The following is a 21,580-nucleotide window of genomic DNA, read 5'->3' as shown; positions in this document are numbered from 1 at the left end:
TAATACTGTACTCTCAAATATGAGACGTTATTCAGATCTTATACAATTTTTGCTGTAAAGTATAACATCAGTTTTCAAAATCTTTAGAAAAATTAAAATTCTATATGTAAACATTTATAGCAGCTATTTTTTTGGACTATTACCTCTGTATAAAAACTAGATATTCCAGCTTGACATGATGCAAAATTTTCTCCAAATTTCCTCACATAATCTAAAGTAAAAAAAAAAAAAAAAAAGTCAAAATTTTATTTAAAAATAAAGACAAGATCTGCATAATTTTAATCTTATAAATCCTTACAAATATATAACTTTTATGGTCGATATTTTACTCTACCTCATTCTTAAAATAGTAACTTTGATAAAATTTAAAACCTCAAACCTCTTCTTTATCAATCTTCAAAATATCCTTATGAAATAGCAATAAAGGTATCTACCCCTGACTCTTTTTCATGGGGAGAACATGTAGTGTACACTCAAGAAAAAACAAAACAAAAAAAACTGTCAAGTGAGTATCTAAGAAGTAGGATTTGTGGCTTCTAGTCCAGGTTTCTATTTAAAATAGGCTTCCCAGATTTTGCCCAGCTGAAAATAACAGGTTAAGTCAAGATCTGCATGGAGATGTAGGGTCTCTAATTACAAAGCCCACGTGGCCGGATGCTTTGGAACTTACTACGATGACAAAGTTTTGCTTCTCCTGAAGAATCGACATGAGTAAACCTTTATGAAAATCATAATCAGGACCATATCTTTGTTTTGGCTTTGCTAACTAGAAAAGTTAAATAAATTGTTAAGTCATTTATAATTACTATTCCCTGTCATGACTTTTCACATCTTTTTATATTTTCCTTGCCCCTATTTTTTTTTTCCATTTTTATAAATTTTGCCATATTAGGTGTCTTAGGTTTATGTCACCTGGAATATTTTATAGAATGTGGCTAGGTATATCTGAGCAAAAATAAGAACTCTATTGTGAAAATAAAGTGTAAACCATAAGCCATTAAGAAAAAGAGGATAATAAATACATGGAAAACTGAATTTTATTGCAATTAAAAATTTTAAATGCACTTTTTAACTTCTAGGCATCCAAAGGCAAATCAGGAATATATATGATAAAAATTATCCATGATTCAGTTATTAAAATAACTGAATTTGTATACTTGGTCAAAATTTTGTCAGGTAATAGAAAATTTCTTTGACACTAGGATAATTATTTTGGTTAGAAAAATTGAAAAATGGAATGCATATATATTTGAGTTTTTCGAAGACATTTTTAGAATTTTGCTTCTGTTGCTGATACCATTTTAACACTCTGTTGACATTCACCTCTAACTTTGCTCACTTCAGTTGTCTATTTATGTCCTAGCTCTATATGCTTTAATGCCCGTGGCCCAGAATTTTTTTTTTTAATTTTCCTCCTCCGCCGCCCCACTTCCACCCCTGGTCTAAGGATATTGCCATCTTCCCTTAAGAACTGGATCTCTGAAGGCGGAGCATCTCCTCTCACGCTCTGGGAGGTGGGGTGGGGTGGGCAGAGGGGGAGACTGGCGCACTCAGGGGGCCTGGGCCTAGGCTCCGCTGGGATTCAAACCCAGGACCTTCTGCCTGTAAAGTAGATGTGCTAACCACTATTCTATGGAACCACCCCAGCCTAGAATTTTTATGAGAAAACCTTTCAAACTTCAGATACCAATCCCTTGCTGTTTCAATGAAAACATGAATTTGAAAAAAAAGACAGTGAATGGAAAGTATTTGCTTACTCCGAATATTCTTTGAAGCTAAAGGTAAAGCAAGAAACCTAAACAGCTTCTTTCTGATTTGACTTCGATCTAACTTCATAATTTTAAGTGTACTATATTTTTTGAACATTAGACTCACTTATACTGAATTAAAATATATATTTAATACAAAAGTGGGTAATTATCAACTAGATTTTAGAATTATTTAAATTCAACTGTAGAATTTCTATTCCTAAAAACACGATGTACATTTATAAAAACAAATACTACTGCAATTGAATAAAAAAAGGAAAGAATACTTTGAGTAGTTAAAAAGAACACTACTATTTCAAAGATCTCCCCATACAACCAAAATTGAAAATAATTTTTAAAAAATTTAAAGATATTCATTTGTTTCTCTTGATCCAGTTAATATCAAAATCATGTCTTACCTTGATAACATGGAGCTATTCTTATGCTCAGTTTTGTTCTTAAATCAGAGGGTACTCCATAGCAAACACCAGTAGGAAGTTTATTTTCATTCTTTATATAAAATATATTTTTCCACCTATGCCCACAAGTCTGAATAAAACATAAAAGTAGACCAAATGATGTGAAAGTAACATCGAGAATTTCTGATTTCATGATGTGATCAGTGGACCAATTCCAATAACCTACCAATATGGATCCATTTTTTCCTGGCTGTCTGGAAAGTGTGACTCCCAACCATTGATTGTCTCTTTCTTCCAAACAAGTCTTTCCACAAGGTTCTCCACCAGGGCTACCTACAGCATTTGAAATAACGTTATCAGTTATCGTGAAAACCATACTATTCTACAAGAGCAGAAAAGATAAACACATCATGATTATCCCCAATGCCTTTTCCTTCGACCACATATGGAATGTCCTTATCCCCTGCTTCTCTATCATCTTATTATTCAGTGCACAATGTGGGGGTAACTGTGCTTTACTCTGTGCCAATATAACTGTTCTCTTATAAGTTGATTTTTATTTGTAGAAATGACTGGTAACAGTGTGAAGAGATGGCCTCGATATAGGAGATAGCTAACCAACATGATTAGGATGGAAGAAATCAGTTTAAGCCAACACAGGCTGTGAAAATACAATGGCAGTACGTAATGCTTGGCAAAGAATTTGCACCTTTGTTTTGACCAATTATCTAGCATTACAGGCAACATTACCAGAGCACTTTTAAGACATTTCTGGTATTGAGACATTAAATGCTGGTCCTTAGCATTTAAGACAGTTTATTAAAGCTGGAAGGTGATGACTGAGCATGTGGAAAGTGGCCCTGTATAATTAGCATTCCAATAATGCCTAGAAGTTAAAACAAATTGCCCTATGGTTTACATTTAGTAGATTGTGACTGTTCTCAACAATGAATAAAAGACTTGAAAAACTGGAAGTTATAAACTTCAATAAACACTTCAGCAAATGCATGAATAGCCAGAAAGACAAACATAAATATTATTCATGGGCAATATAGTACTTCTAAACTGCACAAGAAAAAGCGATCTTCCCAGTGATATATATATATATTTTTTCCTTTGTTAGAGTGACTTCTTTGCCTTATAGCTGGGATACAGTATTAATTTCAATTAAGTGATTTTGGGAGAGGAAAAGATGCAGTATCTTAAGAATCTTTTTGTCTTTATTTTCACCCTCTTCAATTGCCATGTGACAGTTCTATTCCACCTGAGCTTAATTCCAAAGGCAGGTAAACAAATCTGCATCAATCTGATTGGATAAGGATGTGGAACTTGGGTTTCTTAATTTTAAACACTGGTCACTGGTATCAAGTTTTCATACATTTATAGGGACCATTCTCTAAATCATTAGGCACTTTATCTCCTCCTATAAATGTGACCTCTAGATAAAATTTCCTGAACAAACTCAGAATACCTACATAGATAAGGCTAACATTTTGAAAATGAAATTATTTGCAGAAAATCTCCTGGGTAGCAGAGACCCTGTTTTAAGGAGTATAGAAAGATGCAGGTATATACATTTGTTCTCCAAAATGTTCAGGACAAACAAAACCCTTCAACACAGCTGAAAACAAGAACGTTTCCTCGTCCCTTCTCTGAAGATTGATTCATTAGGTCCAGGTGAGGCCCTGATGACCCCAGGTGATTTGGATTGTCTGGAACATTGTTACAATAGGATGTGGATAATGTTTTTCTGGCCAGGTTCCTCACAGAATAGTATCAACTCCCACCCACTGGTAGTGGCTGCTTGGAGCACTGGACTGAAAGGAAGACAGGACTAGGATGGGTCTGGAAGAAGAATGCTAGGGTTGATTAGCAATGTCTGGAATGGAAAGGCAATCTTTCTGATTAGCAATGCTTGGAATGGAAAGGGAATCTTTCTGCAGCCCAAACTCTGATAAAGATGGTCCCGGTAGAAACAGCAGATTTCTATGTTAAAACTAATAAAGAGAAAAAGGAAGGGGAGAGGGACGGAAAGAGAGAGGAAAACAATTGTGTTGTGTTGGATGGGTAAGGTCCAACAGAGAATTGTTACTGCGACTACATGATGCCAACATAATTGAAGGAAAGTGGAAGAATGACAAAACATTTTAACTTCCATTGTAATGCAATTTTCAGTTTGACTTTTTCACTAAAACTACTTTTTTTTTTAAACTAATGTCAAAATAGATGCTAAATGGTAGAAGTTTGAAATTTGAAGTTTGAAGTCTGAAGTTTGAAGTTTCTATTATTTACCACAATAGACACTTCAATGAAATATCCTCTATGAAAATACCGAAGTCTTCTAAATTTACAGACACCCAGGAAACTGAGCAGGAGGAAAATTAAGGACAAGACATGAAGGTAACAACACAGACCTCTATTAAAATGTGGAATATTTAATGGACACTTTCATCAAAATTATAACCCAATATTTGAAACAAATTTACTGTTCTAGAGATGCCACCTGAAAGTTTAAAAATAGTTAAATACGTGATAGTTTAGAACCATACAATACCATGTAAATTGCTGGATAAAAAGGGCTAAGTTTTTATGTGTACAAATAGTGAATTGTTATTATCTGTTTCTTGGTTGAGTTCTTGTATTTTTAAGTTTTTAAATGAAGACTAGAGAAATGCCTGTGATTAAATTGTTTTCTGGAGCCATAGATAATTTCATATTGTATCCTTTGTTTCAGTTTTAGCTCCACCAGGTGACATCACGATGTCACCACGCTCAGTCTCAAACTCACACTCAGTCTCACACATTTCATATTGTATCCTTTGTTTCAGTTTTAGCTCCATCACGATGTCACCACACTCAGTCTCAAACTCACACTCAGTCTCACACACATCATTACCAAACTACTCACTTTCCCACTTTATCAATGTCGCTTCCCTCAAACATCTTCCACTCCATGTCTGAGTATCTACAAGATCTCTGAGACACCAATGCCCCCTTACACCTCGCATACCCTTCTTCTCAAGCCTTTGGCCTGAGATACACCATCAGCTTTCCTGCTTCTTCAGCTTACAGATGGCAGATCATGGGACTTTCTCAGCCTCTGTAACTAAGGGAGGCAATTACTATAATAAATCTCCTCTTAGATAGACAGACGGACAGATCTATCTACCCAATTGGTTCTGTTCTCTGGTGAACCCTGACAAATACAAGTACCAGTATATTTATTCACAACTATCCTGTCTGCTTCCGAGGCTTAGTAAATAAAGACCTAATTTATTTTGACCAGAACTGCATCTGTTCAGCATGAGCCCACCCTCAACACAAATCCCAGAAATGTGTGCTCAAAACAGGTCAATAAATGAAAAACAATTTAAAGCTTTGACTGTGGTTTGACTGCCTTCTGTTCGGTTTTTTTTTTTTTGTATCTTAATTAGAAATGTGAGTCCAAAAGGATGAATGCATAGGCAAAAAGGAAATTCACATAAATAACAAAATCACGAACAATTATCCTTCCACATAAGAAATAAAAACTAATTCTAATAAGTGAACAGACACACAGACACATTAACACAGGTTTCTCCTTTTTCACTTCCTAATACAGCTTCTGCCAGCAACAATAATACTGAGGTACTTTTAGGACTGGTCAAAAGATAGGATCAGTTCAAAGAACAGCCTATAAGTCCTCACTACTGTTCTGAGTCTTTTCCTAATTTCTAGGAATTTTTTTTACCGTTTTCTTCTGTAGTGTCTGCAGAATCTCGGCAGAGAGGTATAGCCTTCCCATCGTCAGCTTATGCTCAGTGCCTTTCTCCAGAGCTTTCCCTTAACCTCGCTTGATCCTAAATCCACTCTTTTATCACGTGGTTCTCGGCCTTGACAGGACATTAGGAACATCTGGGGGGAATTCTGAACAAATGCCAACACCTGGATCTCACTCCCAGAGGTGCAGATCTGATGTGTCCGGTTTGAGACCCAGATATCAGAATTTTTTGTAAAGCTCCCCAGGTAGCTGTAGTGTGCAGTTGGGCTGGTGAGCAACTGCCCTACAGTGTAAATGGTTATGCCTTTTCCTGTATTATATCATATTTAAAAAGGAACTATTTCCTTTTAAAAAAGAATAATAATAGCTTTTTGGTCCTTTTTGGTTTCAGCTAGATATTGAAACAGGATATCAAATGTTAAGCAAATTTTCTTCATGTGGAAGTACAGTATTTCTAATTTGGTCAGAAATGATGATTATTAAAACTGTCATGAGGAAGATAATTCTCATGAATTTCCCTGACAGAGCATTATAAATAAACTCATATTATCTTTATATTTTACCAAAATGTCATACTGAAATGATTTATAATCTGGTTTTCAACTCAGCTCATACATTACTAATCTAAACTCGGTAAATCAAATCAGCTTCGTAATTGAAACAGTACTTTACATGGTCTAACATAAAAGAGGTCAGCAGAAATTAACATGTGATAATTTTCCATGCTTTTGTACAACTAGAATGACTAATTCTTAGTGGGGCTGAATGCATTTTCCCCAGTAGACATTAAAAATACAAAGCCATATTAAAACCATACCCCTTATTCTAATACGTAAGCCTATCTTTCTTTTTTCGTTTTTGTTTTTCATTTCAAGAAAATATAAAGATGTGTGCTTATCTCTTCAGTTTGTATGTCCATATACTGATTTTGCATTAGTACACATATGTGTATATAAATGTGAATAAGCAGTCATTTCAATAGTTGACTGTAAAGGATGTTGACTGTAAAGTGTAGCTAGAGCTAATTAGGTACACTTTATACCTCCTCCTCCCTGCTTCATATCACCAGGGCAGGTTGACCATTTTGTTGCCTGTGGCATTCTCACAGTACAGAATAGGGCCTTACGAGCAGAAGGCAGGAACAAAATATGTACTTGCTGAGGGAGGGAATTCTGAAATACATTACACCACCACAAAAATCTTTCACTAGATTAATAATCCTTTACTGCAAAAATTTCACCAAACTCTCAGGGATCTAAGCTTTGGAGAGATCTTCCTTCTCTACTATTCTCTTCCAAAATATTATTCCCTTAAGTTTTAAGACAGTAACAGATGGTCTGAAGGGAAACTGTTTGCAGGTTTGAGGGTCTTTACAAAGTGTAATAAGTGAGTAGGACTCTTTAAGATTGAGATAGCTGGGGCCCACAGGAGGTGCCTATCTCAGAGCCTTTCTGCAAGGATTATGGGGAGTAAATGAGATCTGTGTGAAGTGCTTTGGCCAGAGCCTAGCAGTGAAAGCACACAGATGTTAGTTGATGTTTACATTATTATTATTTTGAGGATTAAGCTAAACATGATTAAGCTGTATGTATGTCATGGCATATATCTTCCTCTACGAAGTATTTGCAGCAGCTCACTGTTCTCAGTGAGGCCTTAACATACACATTAACTCATTTAATTCTCAACAGCAGACTATTTTATCAATCCCATTTTACAGATGAGAAAATTGAGTCTTAAGGAAGTAACTTGTCTAAATCCATGAAGCTGGTAAATAGAAAAGATTAAAATCAAAAATTTGTCAGAAACAGGCCATATATTACTCCCATGACCCTACAATATATACAGTAGAAGTCTACAAATATTTCAGATGTGTGAATTAACTGAAATCGATTTCACTTCCTAAATCTTCTTCGAAAATGTGCAAAATATCACAAATCTGCCCATGGACTGTATAGCTAACTATTTAGTGTTCACGAAAAATGTCACTTACTTGGTCCCTATCTTGCCCTGCCCTTTTCCTCAATTTACATCAGTTCTCAGTACCCCGGCATTTCCACTCAGGAAAGACCAAGGGGAAAGGTCAGACTCAAAGTTCTTCTTTTTATAACTTGTTGACAGCTTGAGTGAAATGCTCTGTGGGTAGGTGCACCTGGGACTTTTGAATGTAACAGCATGTTTGGTTTATCTGCGTGTGTACTGTGCTACGGCTTCCCCATGGCTTCGGACATTTGATTGGGGCGCTCAGTCTGGATTTCTAGCTACTCAGACAACATATATAGTTATCTGATCCTTCAAAACATGTGATGTGATTTCAAGTTTAAGAAAAATAAAGTCTTTACTTCTACCAATTACTTTTTTTAGAGTTGAATTTCTATTCCAATAAAAGGAAAGTCCTATGTTTCAAACTATTCCACTCTAACTTTTCCTCAAATTATCTTGAAAAATGAATGACTCTTTCTACTCTATGTTTTATAAAGAGCCATTCATTCCAGATAGCTTTATTTGTAGAAGCAATAATTACTGAGTGAAAATAATTATACAATTCATTTCTCTACCTAAATTCAGAATATTAAAAAAACATTTGGGATTAAAAGTGAACAAATCAATTCAAATATGACAAGATTATAAGACCTATCATTGCATGGTTATGAAGATTACAGAAAATTTATGCCTGTGCATACAAGACTGCCTGGCACCTAGTAGGTGTTCATTAAATGGTAAATGCTTCTGCTTCCCAGCATACTTACACTATGTTGATTTGGACTTCACCAGCAGAGGGAGCTCATAGTGCTGAGAGATTTGGTCAGCAGCCTTCAGCTCTTTAAGCCAAGGAGCCTCTTCTTTTAGCTTTTCTTATCTAACCCTAATTACTATTAAATCCATGTTTACTACGTTAAGCTATTTACTTTCCTCATGCATCTAATAAAACGTGATGATGTTTCCAAAAGATAACAATAATGTTTATGAAGTCAACAGTAATAACAATAATAAAAAATAAAATAACCCAAAATTTTGAGGTGATATGGGACATGAGAGTATTAAGCTTCTAAGACCATTCCCTCCACCTTGTCTAGTGGCAAACAAGAGTCAAACGATCAAAATAAACATCAAAATTAGAAACGATTCTCAAAGCATTTTCTTTCTGGAAAAACTGATATCTAAATGTTGTATTTTCAGAGTTCCTAGTCAAAATCTGAGAATGGCTAATTATCATGCTCAATTAATGTGAGAAACAGCTCATACAATCATAGGCCTGAAAAAGCCAGTTATTTCAGTCCACTATTCCATTTTATTTTATATACTTTTTTACTTAATGATTTAACTCTATTTATTTTACTTTATTGTATTCAGAAAGAGAATTCAACACTGAAGGTAATGTCTGCAGGGAGTAGTACCAAGTTTTATGTTGTAATTTTATAAATCTGGGTTGATCCTGAGTCATCACTAGGCCTCAGAATTCTAGAAAGCCAGGTCTCTTGTGAACTTGATTCTAGGTTCAGGGTCTCCTCCAGGGACCTTAGGCCCAAACGTTTTCCAAATTCCTGTGGAAAACCTACACAAACATTTTTACTAACTACAGTAGATAAATGTACTGTAACTGATATATTTGGTGAGCATAATTTAAAGAGGGAATGTTGTTTTATAATAATTACTAATATTTATTATGTGCTTCCTATGTACCAAGCATACTTTTATTACATGTAAACAAATATATTAACTCATTTAGCTTTTATTACATCCCTATGAGTAGGTATTATTATCCCAATTTCATAGTTGGAGAAGGTATGGGAGATTAAGCGTCTTGTCCCAAGTCACCCCTAATAATTGGGGGGCAGAAAGGATTCAAATCCACACTGTCAACCACCACTCTGTATTACCTTGCAATGATTTTCTATTAATACTTTTCCTTGTTAAGCAAGAAAAGAACCTAAATATTGACATTATTAATAATCCTATACTAATTTTATTTCTATAATAGACCTACTAAAATAGTAAAATTAATTTCCAACATTAGAAAATAAGAAAATTCTCTTCTTCCATGGTTTTCAGTTAATCTCTTGGATTTAAGGATTCATAGGAAAAACTATCACTAATATATGGATATCATTTGAAATAGGAACAATACAAAAATGTAAACAAAAAGCTCCATGGAAACCTACACTCAATGCTAAGTGGTCAATACTGAAGTTCTGTGCTTGCTTTTGGAATTCATATGGTAGGACAGAGGAAGTCAGGAAGACAGCAAGTTTTAAAAATATGAGAGAAATAAAAATCAGTCAGGGAGTCTGTGGCATTGTCCTGCACCAGCGGAGGGTCAGACAGACGCGAGTTACAGATATTAGAGGACAGCTCTCCGTACAAAGTTTAAAGGATGGAATAAGACATTACAAAGACAATGATTTGCAAACAATATGATATTCTAACGAATACTAGAAAACTTTCACAAGAAAACAAAGTACAATATCAGGCTGAGGTAGACTTAGGTTATCTGTTCACCTGTCCTTCTTGTCATCTCAACTGAGTTGTTTGAGAGCTTCAGCCATGTCTTATTCAACTTTCTATTCCCAGTACTTAGCATAAATAATTGTCAAAAATTATTTAATTAATGAAGGAAGAGCTCAGTTAAGAGAGTTGTTGACACTTGCCACCAATATTTGCTCACTCTTACTTCTCAACCCTCTGCAGTCTAATTTCACCACCAAAACTGGTCTTACCAAAGTTACTGATGAACTGATTCTCTTTAAATTCAATGAAACCTCTTAAATTCTTACCTGGCTTGACTTCTTGTCAACTTTTGATACCATCAACTACTCATTCTTCTCAAAATCTCTCCTCCTTAAACTTTCATAATGCTACATTGACCTAATTTCATTGTTACCCCTTTGGCTTCTCCTCGGTCATTCCTTTCAGGCTCCTTTTTTCTTCTCCAGTGGTTCTCAACCATGGTTGAATATTGGTATCATCTGAGGACTTTTGGAGAATTCTGATGCCCTTTGAACTCAATTCTAATGTATGTTTCGGAGAGATTTTCCACACCACAGTTCTCTAACACTGGCTCGGTGCCCTACAATTCAACTAAATTCTGACATGATCTAATAGGAAGTAGCATCAGATCCCACAGGTTAAGGGCTCACTCCTACAGAACTGCCCCCACCCTCAACAGATACATACTTTAGGTGCCAATTGCAAGTCCAGATTGTCACCTGTGCTTGTGACCAATTGGCTATAGGAGGTTTCAACTATCTTCTCCTTGGTTTCAGTTAATTTACTAGAGCAGCTCACAGAACTCAGAGAAGCATTTTACTTACTGGATCATCAGTTATTAGAAAGCACATAATTCAGGAACAGCCAGATGGAAGAGATATATAGGACAAAGTATGGGAAAAGGATGCAGAGCTTCTATGCCCTGAGGCACTTTCCTTGACTTTCCTATGTTCACCAACCTGGAAGCTCTCCAAACTCTGTCCTTCTGCATTTTTATGGAGGCTTCATTGCATAGGCATGATTGATTAGATCATTGGCCATTGGCAACTGACTCAACCTCCAGCCCCTCTCCCCATCCTGGAGGTCAGGGGAATAGGACTAAAAGTTACCACCCTTTAACCACATGGCTGGCTCCACAGGCAACAAGCCTCCATCCTTAAGTGGGGTCCAAAAGTCACCTCATTAACATAATAAAAGGCATCATTCAGGAAATTCCAAGGGTTTTAGATGCTCTGTGCTAGAAACAGGGACAAAGACCAAATATATATTTCTTATTATAAATCACAATATCACAGCACCAGGAATTTTATTAATTTGAGATGAACACTGGTATTCTTAAAGCTTTTTAAGAGACTCTATCTAAATTGCAGCCAGAGTTGAGTAGCACTGTTCTATCTATTTCTCAAATTGTAAGCATCCCCTGGGATCTATCCTGCGCCCTCTACAGCAGGGGTTCCTAACCCCAGGGCTGCAGATTGGTACCATCCACAGCAAGTTAGAAACCGGGCCTCACAACAGGAGGTGAGCAGCAGGCGACTAAGTGAAGCTTCATCTATATTTGCAGCCACTCCCCAGCGCTGGTATCACTGCCTTAGCTCCACCTCAGATCATCAGGCATTAGATTCTCATAAGAGCACCGGTCCCTGGTGTCTAAAAGGTTGGGGATTGTTGCTCTAATCCATTCGCCTAGAGATTTCCCAGGTTAAATTCATTAACATCAGGGCTTTGACTGTCAATAACCTTCAACTCTGAAGTGACAAAATTCTTCTGTCCACAAGACCCATACATCCAACTGATTATTAGATATTTACTTCTGTGTCTCGTGGGACATAGCACCATCATTCGTCTAAGCCAGAATCTTCAATACCATCTTCAAAACTTCTTCCCTTTCATCTCTCTTATTTAATAATTACCAAGTCCTACTGAATCTGTCTTTTAAATAATGGTAGTGTGATTGAAAAGGGGGCCACATACCAAACCTGATAAGCTCAGAGGAGGCCAGCAGGGCAAGCCCTAAAACTCAGAGACTGAAAGTAACCACATGGGGTGGTCTGAACACAAAAATTCCTAACTAAAATCGAGTCATGGTATGTACTCACGTCCTAGACCCGTAGCTTCCTTGACAAATGTCAATTTTTACCTTAAATGAGCTTGTCTAGTGTCTTTTTGTATCCAAGATAACATACCTTTAAAATGTCAGCATAATCTTTTCCAGACCCCTGAGGGGCCAACCTCTGGCACCAGAGCAGGAGACCACAGAATCTTTCATCATCTTGTTTCTCACATACCATTTCTATTTGCTCTAACTGTTAATTATTAACTGTCTTGTACTCACCATTGTAAAGGAAGTATGTGTCTCTCCATTTTACTTTTTATCCAATCCCAGAGATTTGCCAACCGCCACTTTGCTTTCTCCCGTTCCATTAATCTACCGCCAATGGATTTCATGTAATCCTTTTTATGCCTCCTTCTTTAATACTAATGTATAAAATAAGCTGCGAAACTGCCATACTCTGGAGCATTTTCTCAATCTGTTGAGATTTTGCTTCTCGGCAATTGTCATTGGTTTGGGTCAAATAAACTCATAAAAATCCTCTACAGGTTTGGAATTTCTTATATCAACAGTAGAATTTCTATTTTTCTTCATTCCTACTGCCACCGGCAGTATAAGCGTGAATCATATGTAGCCTAAATTATAACAAGATCTTTGTACAACTGTCTCAATACTTTCATTCTTGACTCATTTACTCCAAATCATTCACTACTCTGCAAGCAGAAGTATCTAAAACACAAATCTAATCATGTGACTCCCCAGCTTTAATGATCTTAACACAAATTCATACTCCTAAAGAGAGCTTAGGAAATTATACCCCAAATAATTCCTGTTTACCTCTCCAACCAACCACCCACTTCACACTCCACAGTCCAACTGTATACATTTTTCCTTCAGTTCAAAATGTCATGCTGTCAAAGACTTCAGGGTCTTCACGCACACTGTTTCCTCTGTATGGAAACATTTCCCATAACCTCTTCCTCTAACTCCTGATTTTCATTTAGTTCCCCACTTGAACATCAATTCCTTCAGAAGACATCACCTTATTCTCCTAACTAGATTAAATTTTCTCACCATGCTTTCCTATAATAACCTAACCTATGGACTGTAAACTCCTTGGGGCCAAGAACAGTGTTTCTTTTGTATTACCAGGTTCTGGCCTTTTGGCATCTCTAAATAAATGACTGAATGCATAAATGACCCCCATGTACAATGGATTACCATATCTGACCCCCAAACCTGTTGCCAAGAGGAGATTTTTTTTAGTCATTAGTAATATTACTCGGTGATCAAGTAAACTCAAAGTAAAAAATAAAACGCATTTAGAAAATCTCATCTCTCAAATTATGTGGAAATCATTCTTTTAGAGATCGAATTTGGAAAACTGCTGGAAATCAGGGAACTTAACTCTCTTAACATGACAGTTTATTAATGAAGCTCTCTGTCTTGATTTTCTGCATAATTACCATAACAACCTATATTCAGGGATGATTTTTCAAAATGACCAGTCTGTATCAACTCAGCTTCACAAACCACAATTTAAAGAGTATTGAAAATGAAAAAGAAAAGGAAAGTTATCAAGAACATATTTGAAGTTTCAACCGTGAGAGATTTGCCTTTTAATGTTAAGCTAATAATTCCTGCAAATCAGGCAGAAATGAGAATGAGATAATCGTTAGTTTAATGATGCAATGCTAATTGACTTAACCTTTTCCAAATAGGTTATGTAATATAAACCAGGAGGCTGGCCAAGGTAATATAATTTCCAGAAAGATATCTGAAGTGGAATAATGATGACAAACTTATGATGGACCATTGTTCTTTTCAGTAAGGAGAGGCACGAGCAGAGAGCTTAAAGATCTATTAACTGTACAATGTTTGGTCTGGAAAAAAAAAGTGAAAGCCCCATGCATAGATGCTGGTAAAACATCCGCTAAAAAGTTAGTGTTATTTTATGCAGGGAAGTTACGTTTCTCTAGAGCAGTGCTGTCCAACTGAAATATAATTCAAGCCACATATAAAAGGTTTTATTTGATAGTAATCACATTAAAAAAGTAAGAGAAATTAATTTTAACAATATATTTTATTTAACTTAATAAACCTAAAATATTATCATTTAAATATATAATTGATATTAATTTTTAAATACATATTTCAACATGTAATCAATATCTAAAAAATTAATGAGATATTGTATTTTCCTTTTCTTGTACTGCCTTTGAAATCCAGTATGTAATTTATATTACAGCATCTATCACTGTTAACTAGCCACATTTCATGTGCTCGATAGCCATATGTGGCTACTGGGTCTACTGGGTGCTGTATAACTTATGTAACTTTAGAGTCTATTATCCAGAAAAATATGTGTGCGCATGTGTGTGTGTGTGTGTGTGTGTGTGTGTGTAATGCTATTAGTGGCAACTCCAAAGTAATGAAAGACCTGGAATGTCTTTTGAATAACCAATTAGAGACAATTTTTAAAGTATAATTTTATAATCATTTATATATTTTATGTTCTAATTCTTTTGAATATTGGTAATCTATGAATGGACTATGATTAACTATAGTACTGTGGAGTCATTATTTAAGTTGCCTTAATTTAGCAACCATCTGTGGTCAAAATTTCCTTTTAAAAAGCTTCAGCAAGGATGCAGTGTCTGAGTGGAAAAGCAAGCGAACATGTGGCGATCACTGTGGCCTCCTCAGACACAGAGTTTTCATGAACAAGTCTGGGCTCAAACTCTCCTGATGGGAGACTATTTTCCTTTGGTTCACAGAGGAAGGTACCAAAGGACTGAGAGGAGAGACACTTCTCAGGCAGGCAGGGGTAGAAGAAGTCTATTTGCATGCAAAAAGAAGAGCACTTCTATAGTCAATTCAGTTCAATGAAAGAGGTATCTTACTCTCAACATCTCACACCCTGAACATTCTAGATAAATAGGCATTTGTTGTTCACTTCTGACTATGACTATAAGGAATATACCATGGTATGCGACAACATTATCCACAAAGGTGGGGATCAAATAGGGAGTGGGATAGTGATCTCCTCTTTTGGGGGGAGTTGTCTGTCTGAATCAAACTTTGATCTGAAATTCTGAGACCTAAAGACTAGTCCATGTAGATAGTATTTTGAATTGCATAGGAGATGGGTACCATTTTTAGAGACCTATCAATTCCATCTTCTTGATAGCAAGTTAAGCCATTCCAAATGAAAGAAAACACTTCATTGACATGGCAGTCATAGCTCAATCTTTAGTTTTCAGATTTTTTGGTTGGGTCAACAAGAAATTATTTTTCACTGTGTGCCATTTCAACAGTTAGCTTTTAATTTATACATTTAACTTTTTGTTTAGTTTATTAATTGTCCCTACTTATTAACCTCAATTTGCCTAAAACAGATAACATGCAGATAGAGATTTAAGTAGGAAATAGCGATAAGAAATAAACTAATATTTTTTAATGTCCTTTATATGTCAGGTACTGAGCTAAGTGTTTTCCATACATTATAGTGAGACAGGACAACTGAAGCTATCTTCACAATCTATAGAATTAGAAGACTGTGTATGTGTATGTGTTTGAGTGTATGTAAGTATATATATATATATATATACACTTATATAAGTAATATTTTTTTCCTTGAAACATCCTCATAAAGAATACTGCATAGTCCACAAACCTGAGAATCCTTAAAAGTCTTTGGTTATCAATTTATTGTTCTTAGTGTTTCTTTTCTAGACTTTATCCTCAATCCCTTATTTTATAGCTTCAAGTTACCTCTGCATTTCTTTATAAAAGGAAGAGAAGATATATTATTTAAAATGTTATATCAAAAGTAACTTCAGTCAGCTGTTTTGCAAATATTCAAAGCCATTAGTATTTTACAGCTATTAGTATTTTAACCAGTGATCGAATAAAAATCTTGTCTTCGTTTTTGCCTTTCATCTCAGTCAATACTTTTTTTATTGACCAAAATTTTAAAAGTTAAAGTATCACTTTGGCTTGTCATTTCTAATTACTTCTCTTATTCACCAATCAGGTTGATGGCGATCAAACTTTCACTTTGCTTTTATGTATTCATCCATCCACCCATCCATCCATTCATCCATCCAATAAATTTTCACTTAATTCATGTTTATTGCTTATCTACTATGTGCTTATTTCTCCAAGGATATTTCTGTGTGCTACACATGCCCAAAGAATTTAGGTTTTCCTTCAATTTTGAGAGGCATTATTATCTTAAATTTTATGTAATACTATGACATGATCTTTCCAGTTAAAATATTGACATCTGGAAATAGATTCAGTGCCCTTACAGACAGGAAGTATGTGCTAAATATCAGTTGTTATAATGTCAAAGATCAGGAAACTATGACAGGACAACAGAAATGAAATTTTTCCCTCCTGAGACCTTATCAAGATCCTCTCGCGGATCAAGGTTGCCTGCTCCATTCCCCAGTTCTTTATCCCACAACTCTCTCATGCAATGAAAATTATGTCTTGCAGAATTATTCCAAATGGATAGGTTTGTGAATGTTTTATGCTTTCCTAGTCTGCCTTTTGGGATGTAAGGTGCTTACAGAGTCTGGGGCTTATTCTACATGCTACAGACAACTTCTAGACTTTTATGGATACTCTCTGAGTTAAAAATAAAAATCCCAATATGTGTACACTCTATTTGAATTCCTTTAGATGAGGGAACCAGCTTCCTAGTTTGAGAAAAACCAAAGACTACTATAAAAAGAAAAAGGGGTTAAAGATGCAGTAACTAGCTTAGCTTAAAACTATTGATAGTAAAATTAAATACAAAAAAAAAGTATCAATTATAACATTTTATTCAACATTTACAGATGACTCATCAGTTCATCAGACAACATATTCGACTCTACATTTAATTTTGTTTGCATTGAAAATGCATACAAAAAAAGAGAAGGGCTCGGACTTTGGACCCAAGCAGACCTGACTTTTTGACGTGTGGGGTCCCATCTCCCACTCACTAGCTGAGTAACCTTTAGAAAAAGTGCTTGCAGCCCTCAATGTTGAGTAGCAACAATGCCAGCCATGACTCAGTGGTGCTATGAGAAAAAAAAAAAGCAACATATAGAGCAATGCTTAACAGTGTTTGCAACAAGATAGATTTGAATTAATATTGGTTCCCCTTTCTTCCCCCACGTGTCTGTGCAAAGCAAATTTGCTTTGGCTTTGAAATATGAACTTTCTCCTTTCTCTCATCAGAACACATTTTTCAAGTTGTCACAAACCTAAGAGGACACATTAAGGAATGACTTCAAATAGAAGTTTCCATTTAACATGAGAGTTTTTGATAAGATAAATTAATAATTATATGTTAAGCCTCATTTTAATTATAGTAACAATGGAGACTCCAAATTTTCCTGTGCTCTTCTTTTACACTTCAAATTCTAAATAAAACTGTATCATTTTCTTTTTAAGAAAGCCCTTAGGCTAAATGACAGGATAAGGGATCAATTCCAACTGCTATTTCTGACCTGCCCCTTAGCCTGTTCTCTTTAATAAAGCTGGTAAGTCAAAGATGGAAATAAAATTCTAAAGTCGGCTTAGCTGTATCATGCCCCTAATGTGTTGAAACTTTAAAAGATATTTTACACACTGAGGGTTGGCAGAAAGATGAAGAGAGGGCATTATAGGAAATTTTCTTCTACACAGTTTTGTCAGAGTACTGAAATTGTCATAAGCAAAGGGGAGTAAAATATTAACAGAGAAGGGGGACCATTTTATGTTAAGAAATGAAGATGTTGTGGAGTTAAGAGTGAAAATCATTCGCTTTAACCAAGTTACAGCCAACACGAGTTTTTCCAGGACTTGTTTTACCGTGGAGTCCACATATGGCGCACCGGGAGGGGGGTTCACTCGCTCCTGATCCCAGATCCAACTCACCCAGCTGGAGCTGTTCGCATGTCCGATTTGGATTCTTTCCGATTATGCATCGGTAAATCGCCCCGGGATTGACCACAGAAGAATTGGCGAGCCAGTTGGCCGTGGGCGCCCCCACTATGAGCCTAAAGCGAGAAATGTACGCGCACACTTGAGCTAGGCTGCCCACTGAACCCCTGGTCTCAACAGACGTAACGTACAGCTGGCAGCCGGCCCATCTCCCCTCCTCCGCCCGCCACCCCGCACACCCAACCCGCCACTCCTAACTCCCAGCTCCAGGGCCCTGCGTCAGAACGCACCCCGGGAGCTGGCATCTCAAGATAAGTTAGTTTCCCTGAACAGATAGATCTCCAGCGAGCTGGTCGTCGCAGCGTTTCCCTTCTGCCTCCTTCTGAGAGAGGAAAGTTTGAACTGGGTAGGGAATCCCTGAGGCACCCTTCCCTCCCCGCTCTGGGATGCCGAGAGCGCCCCAGTCTGACTCCACTCACCATCGGTTCTCCCCGTGGCTGTGCAGCACTACCGAGTAGCCAAACAGGGTGTTGGGGGAGCCCTGGTAGAGCAGCGCGCTCTCGGTGTCCACGTTGTAAGGGCGCCCGCTCGGGACCCCCAGGCACAGCAGCAGCATCACCGCCTCCCGGACGGCGGCCCTTCGGGGGCCCGGCCGGCTCCTCGCTTCCCCAGCCATGTGTTCTCGGAGGGGAACATTCAACACCAAACGGCACTGTCCCGAAGTTGTGCGGGATGAGACAAGGGACGACCAGCCAAGGGGAAAAGCGTCCCAAGAGAGGACGCTCGGCGTGTTCGGCACCAGTGGGCAGGAGGGAAGCGGGAAGGAAGGGGGGAAGGGAGGGAGGGACTGACAGAAGGAGGGAGGGGAAGTCGGACGCTGCGGGCGGAGCAATGGGGGCGGCTCGGGATGTAGACGCGCCCTAGGGACCCCACGCCCCGTGGCTGCAGCAGTGAGGAGCGGGTGTTCTCGCAGTCCCGGGCGGTAGCTGCTGGGTGGGGTCCAGGGCGTGGTGCAGAGGCGCAAGTCTGGGGCCGTTTCCCCCCGGACCGCGCGCGGCTGCAGGGGGCGCTGGGGGACCTCCGCTACTCAGGATGCTTGCCTCGGCCTGGGGCTTCACAGACCCCGCGGATAGCTGTGTGGCTCGGACCCTTCCGGGCTTTGCCAAGAGTGGAGCTGGAAGAAGCACGGGCTTTGCCTTCTAACCGTGGTTGGGGCCTGAATGCGGGCGGCGTGACCCCAACCTGACCCTCACGGGTCCCACTATGAGCGCAGACGCTCCAAGCCCTGCCTGGTGTGGCCCAAAGGCCAGCCACAAACCTGGGCATGGGGACTGCGGCAGGGAACCTTCCAGATCTTTCATTGATAGTTAAGCGCTATATCTGATTTTTCGGGGCATCAGCAACCGCTAGTGAATAACCGGAGGGCCACAAATTTAAACAAACACAAGGAACTGAAGGCGACTTAAGTACAGCGACATTATGGCTGGCTATTCACTTCAAGACACTGAGCCCTGTTATGCCCACTTCCTCCCTCCGCACACTTCCTCTTAAGTCTTGGGCTGCCTGTGCGAGGAGGCAGAATGGCACGCGGATTTAGGCTGTTATGAGTCTAACAGCGAGGCTGGATTAATATAGCACTGTGACTTGTCTCGTTTTAACGAAGAAACCCGTTCTTATGGCTCCGCCCTTTCTAGGCATCCATCCAGTTGCCACCGGATACCCAGTGTGAGGTCCAGAGGCAGACACCATAATAAGCCTCTGAAGATACTCAAACCTCAGTACAACACACACGAACTGGGTTCGATTCTCATTCTTGTACAATCCATACGTGCCTTAGGTTTCTTTCCTGAACAACCAGAGACAATTACACTGATATTTGTAGGAGATGCAGGCCCAGTTATTAATTATTGCTATGTGAAAAAAACAAAGGAAGAAAAAAGGGTTCAACAAAGGGTGTGTGTGTGTGTGTGTTAAGACCAGACGGAAATAGCACATTTTAAGTTGTAATGGCAGACACATCACTAAAATACTTGTTCATTTATTCAGCATATTCACTGAGCTGGCACTTTGCAGGCCCCACAGGATACCACAGCGAGGGAGGCAAGAAAAATCTTCAGGGAAATTTTCAGCCCAGTGGCAGACAAACTTTTGCTAACTAGCGGAAGTTCTGAATGCTTTAGGGACACTTACTGAGAGATTTGAAGGACAAGGAATGTTGAGTTAGGCTAAGCAGTTTGAGAGGAGGAATGAGGACCAGCTCCAGCAGGGCCAGGTAAAGGAGCAGAAAAAGATGGTCTTGGTGGAGCTTTTAGTTGTCCACACACAGGAATGATGCCAGGCTGACTAGGGAAGCAGGGACACGTCATGAACCTAAGTCAGGTTAGAAAATTTTAACTCTATGCTGGGGCTGACAGGAAGCTATTGGAAGATTTGTCTTGGACAGCTGTGGGTTTCAGAAGTGTGAAGAAAAGACCGAATAGAGAAACCTTAATTTTGGAGGCTCCTACAGTAATGAGTAGTGAGATGATGGTGCCTGAACTAGGAAGTAGCAGAGGAGGAATAGAAGAAATAATAGATTCAAGAGATATGAGAGACAGAACTCAATAAAACTTGGTGATAGTATTGGCAAATACAAATATGGAGCTGAGATGGAGTCAGGGTGACGTCCAAGTTTTGAGTTTGGGATCTTGGTACCTGGTGCTGATTCATAGAGAAAAAACACACGGGGGGATGAGGTTACGTATATGTGTATGTGCACGAATGGGGGCACACATGGGGCACTAATGAATTAAGTTTTAGACGTGGGATTTGAGATATTTATGGAGTGGCAGCCAAACCTAACCCAATCATTTTTACTTTTTTGTCAACAGACAAAATAATGGAAATATTATTATTTGCAACAAAGTGAAAGGCAAACAATGGCGTGTGATAAATCTACTGTAAAAATGAAATGAAATTGCTTCTAGAAAAGTAGCTATCAGGGCCCGTGCTGAAAGGCTCTGCTGTTTTTTCTACTCAGAGTATTTCTTTCTGAGTAGATCTGCGTGCTGATTTCAACCCAGTTCTACAACTAGCCCATATTGTCATCATTCTGAAACAAGCAGTCTCTCTGTAGTCATGACATTTCCAGCTGATGCCCAGTAAGCGGGTGTATCAAAGGCACTTCCATACTCTCCAGACTCTGGCCATATCAGAG

At 38.1% G+C, this 21,580-nt stretch overlaps 1 protein-coding gene across 1 annotated transcript in view; it reads right to left on the bottom strand.

The window, feature by feature from the left end:
• Nucleotides 1–19,315, bottom strand: part of ITGA4 (integrin subunit alpha 4) — a 74,930-nt gene extending 55,615 nt beyond the window's left edge. The window contains exons 1-5 of the mRNA XM_006921250.2: nucleotides 18,864–19,315; nucleotides 18,379–18,500; nucleotides 2,394–2,500; nucleotides 2,168–2,297; nucleotides 144–211 (exon numbers count right to left, since the gene is read on the bottom strand). Of these exons, the coding sequence (XP_006921312.1) occupies nucleotides 144–211; nucleotides 2,168–2,297; nucleotides 2,394–2,500; nucleotides 18,379–18,500; nucleotides 18,864–19,060 (624 nt within the window). The 5' untranslated portion in view covers nucleotides 19,061–19,315. The remainder of the gene's footprint in view (nucleotides 1–143; nucleotides 212–2,167; nucleotides 2,298–2,393; nucleotides 2,501–18,378; nucleotides 18,501–18,863) is intronic.
• Nucleotides 19,316–21,580: the final 2,265 nt, after the last annotated feature.

The sequence above is a fragment of the Pteropus alecto genome, unplaced genomic scaffold (assembly GCF_000325575.1).
Source record: "Pteropus alecto unplaced genomic scaffold, ASM32557v1 scaffold3, whole genome shotgun sequence".
NCBI classification, from domain to species: Eukaryota; Metazoa; Chordata; class Mammalia; order Chiroptera; family Pteropodidae; genus Pteropus; species Pteropus alecto.
This window is presented reverse-complemented; position numbering and strand designations above follow the sequence as displayed.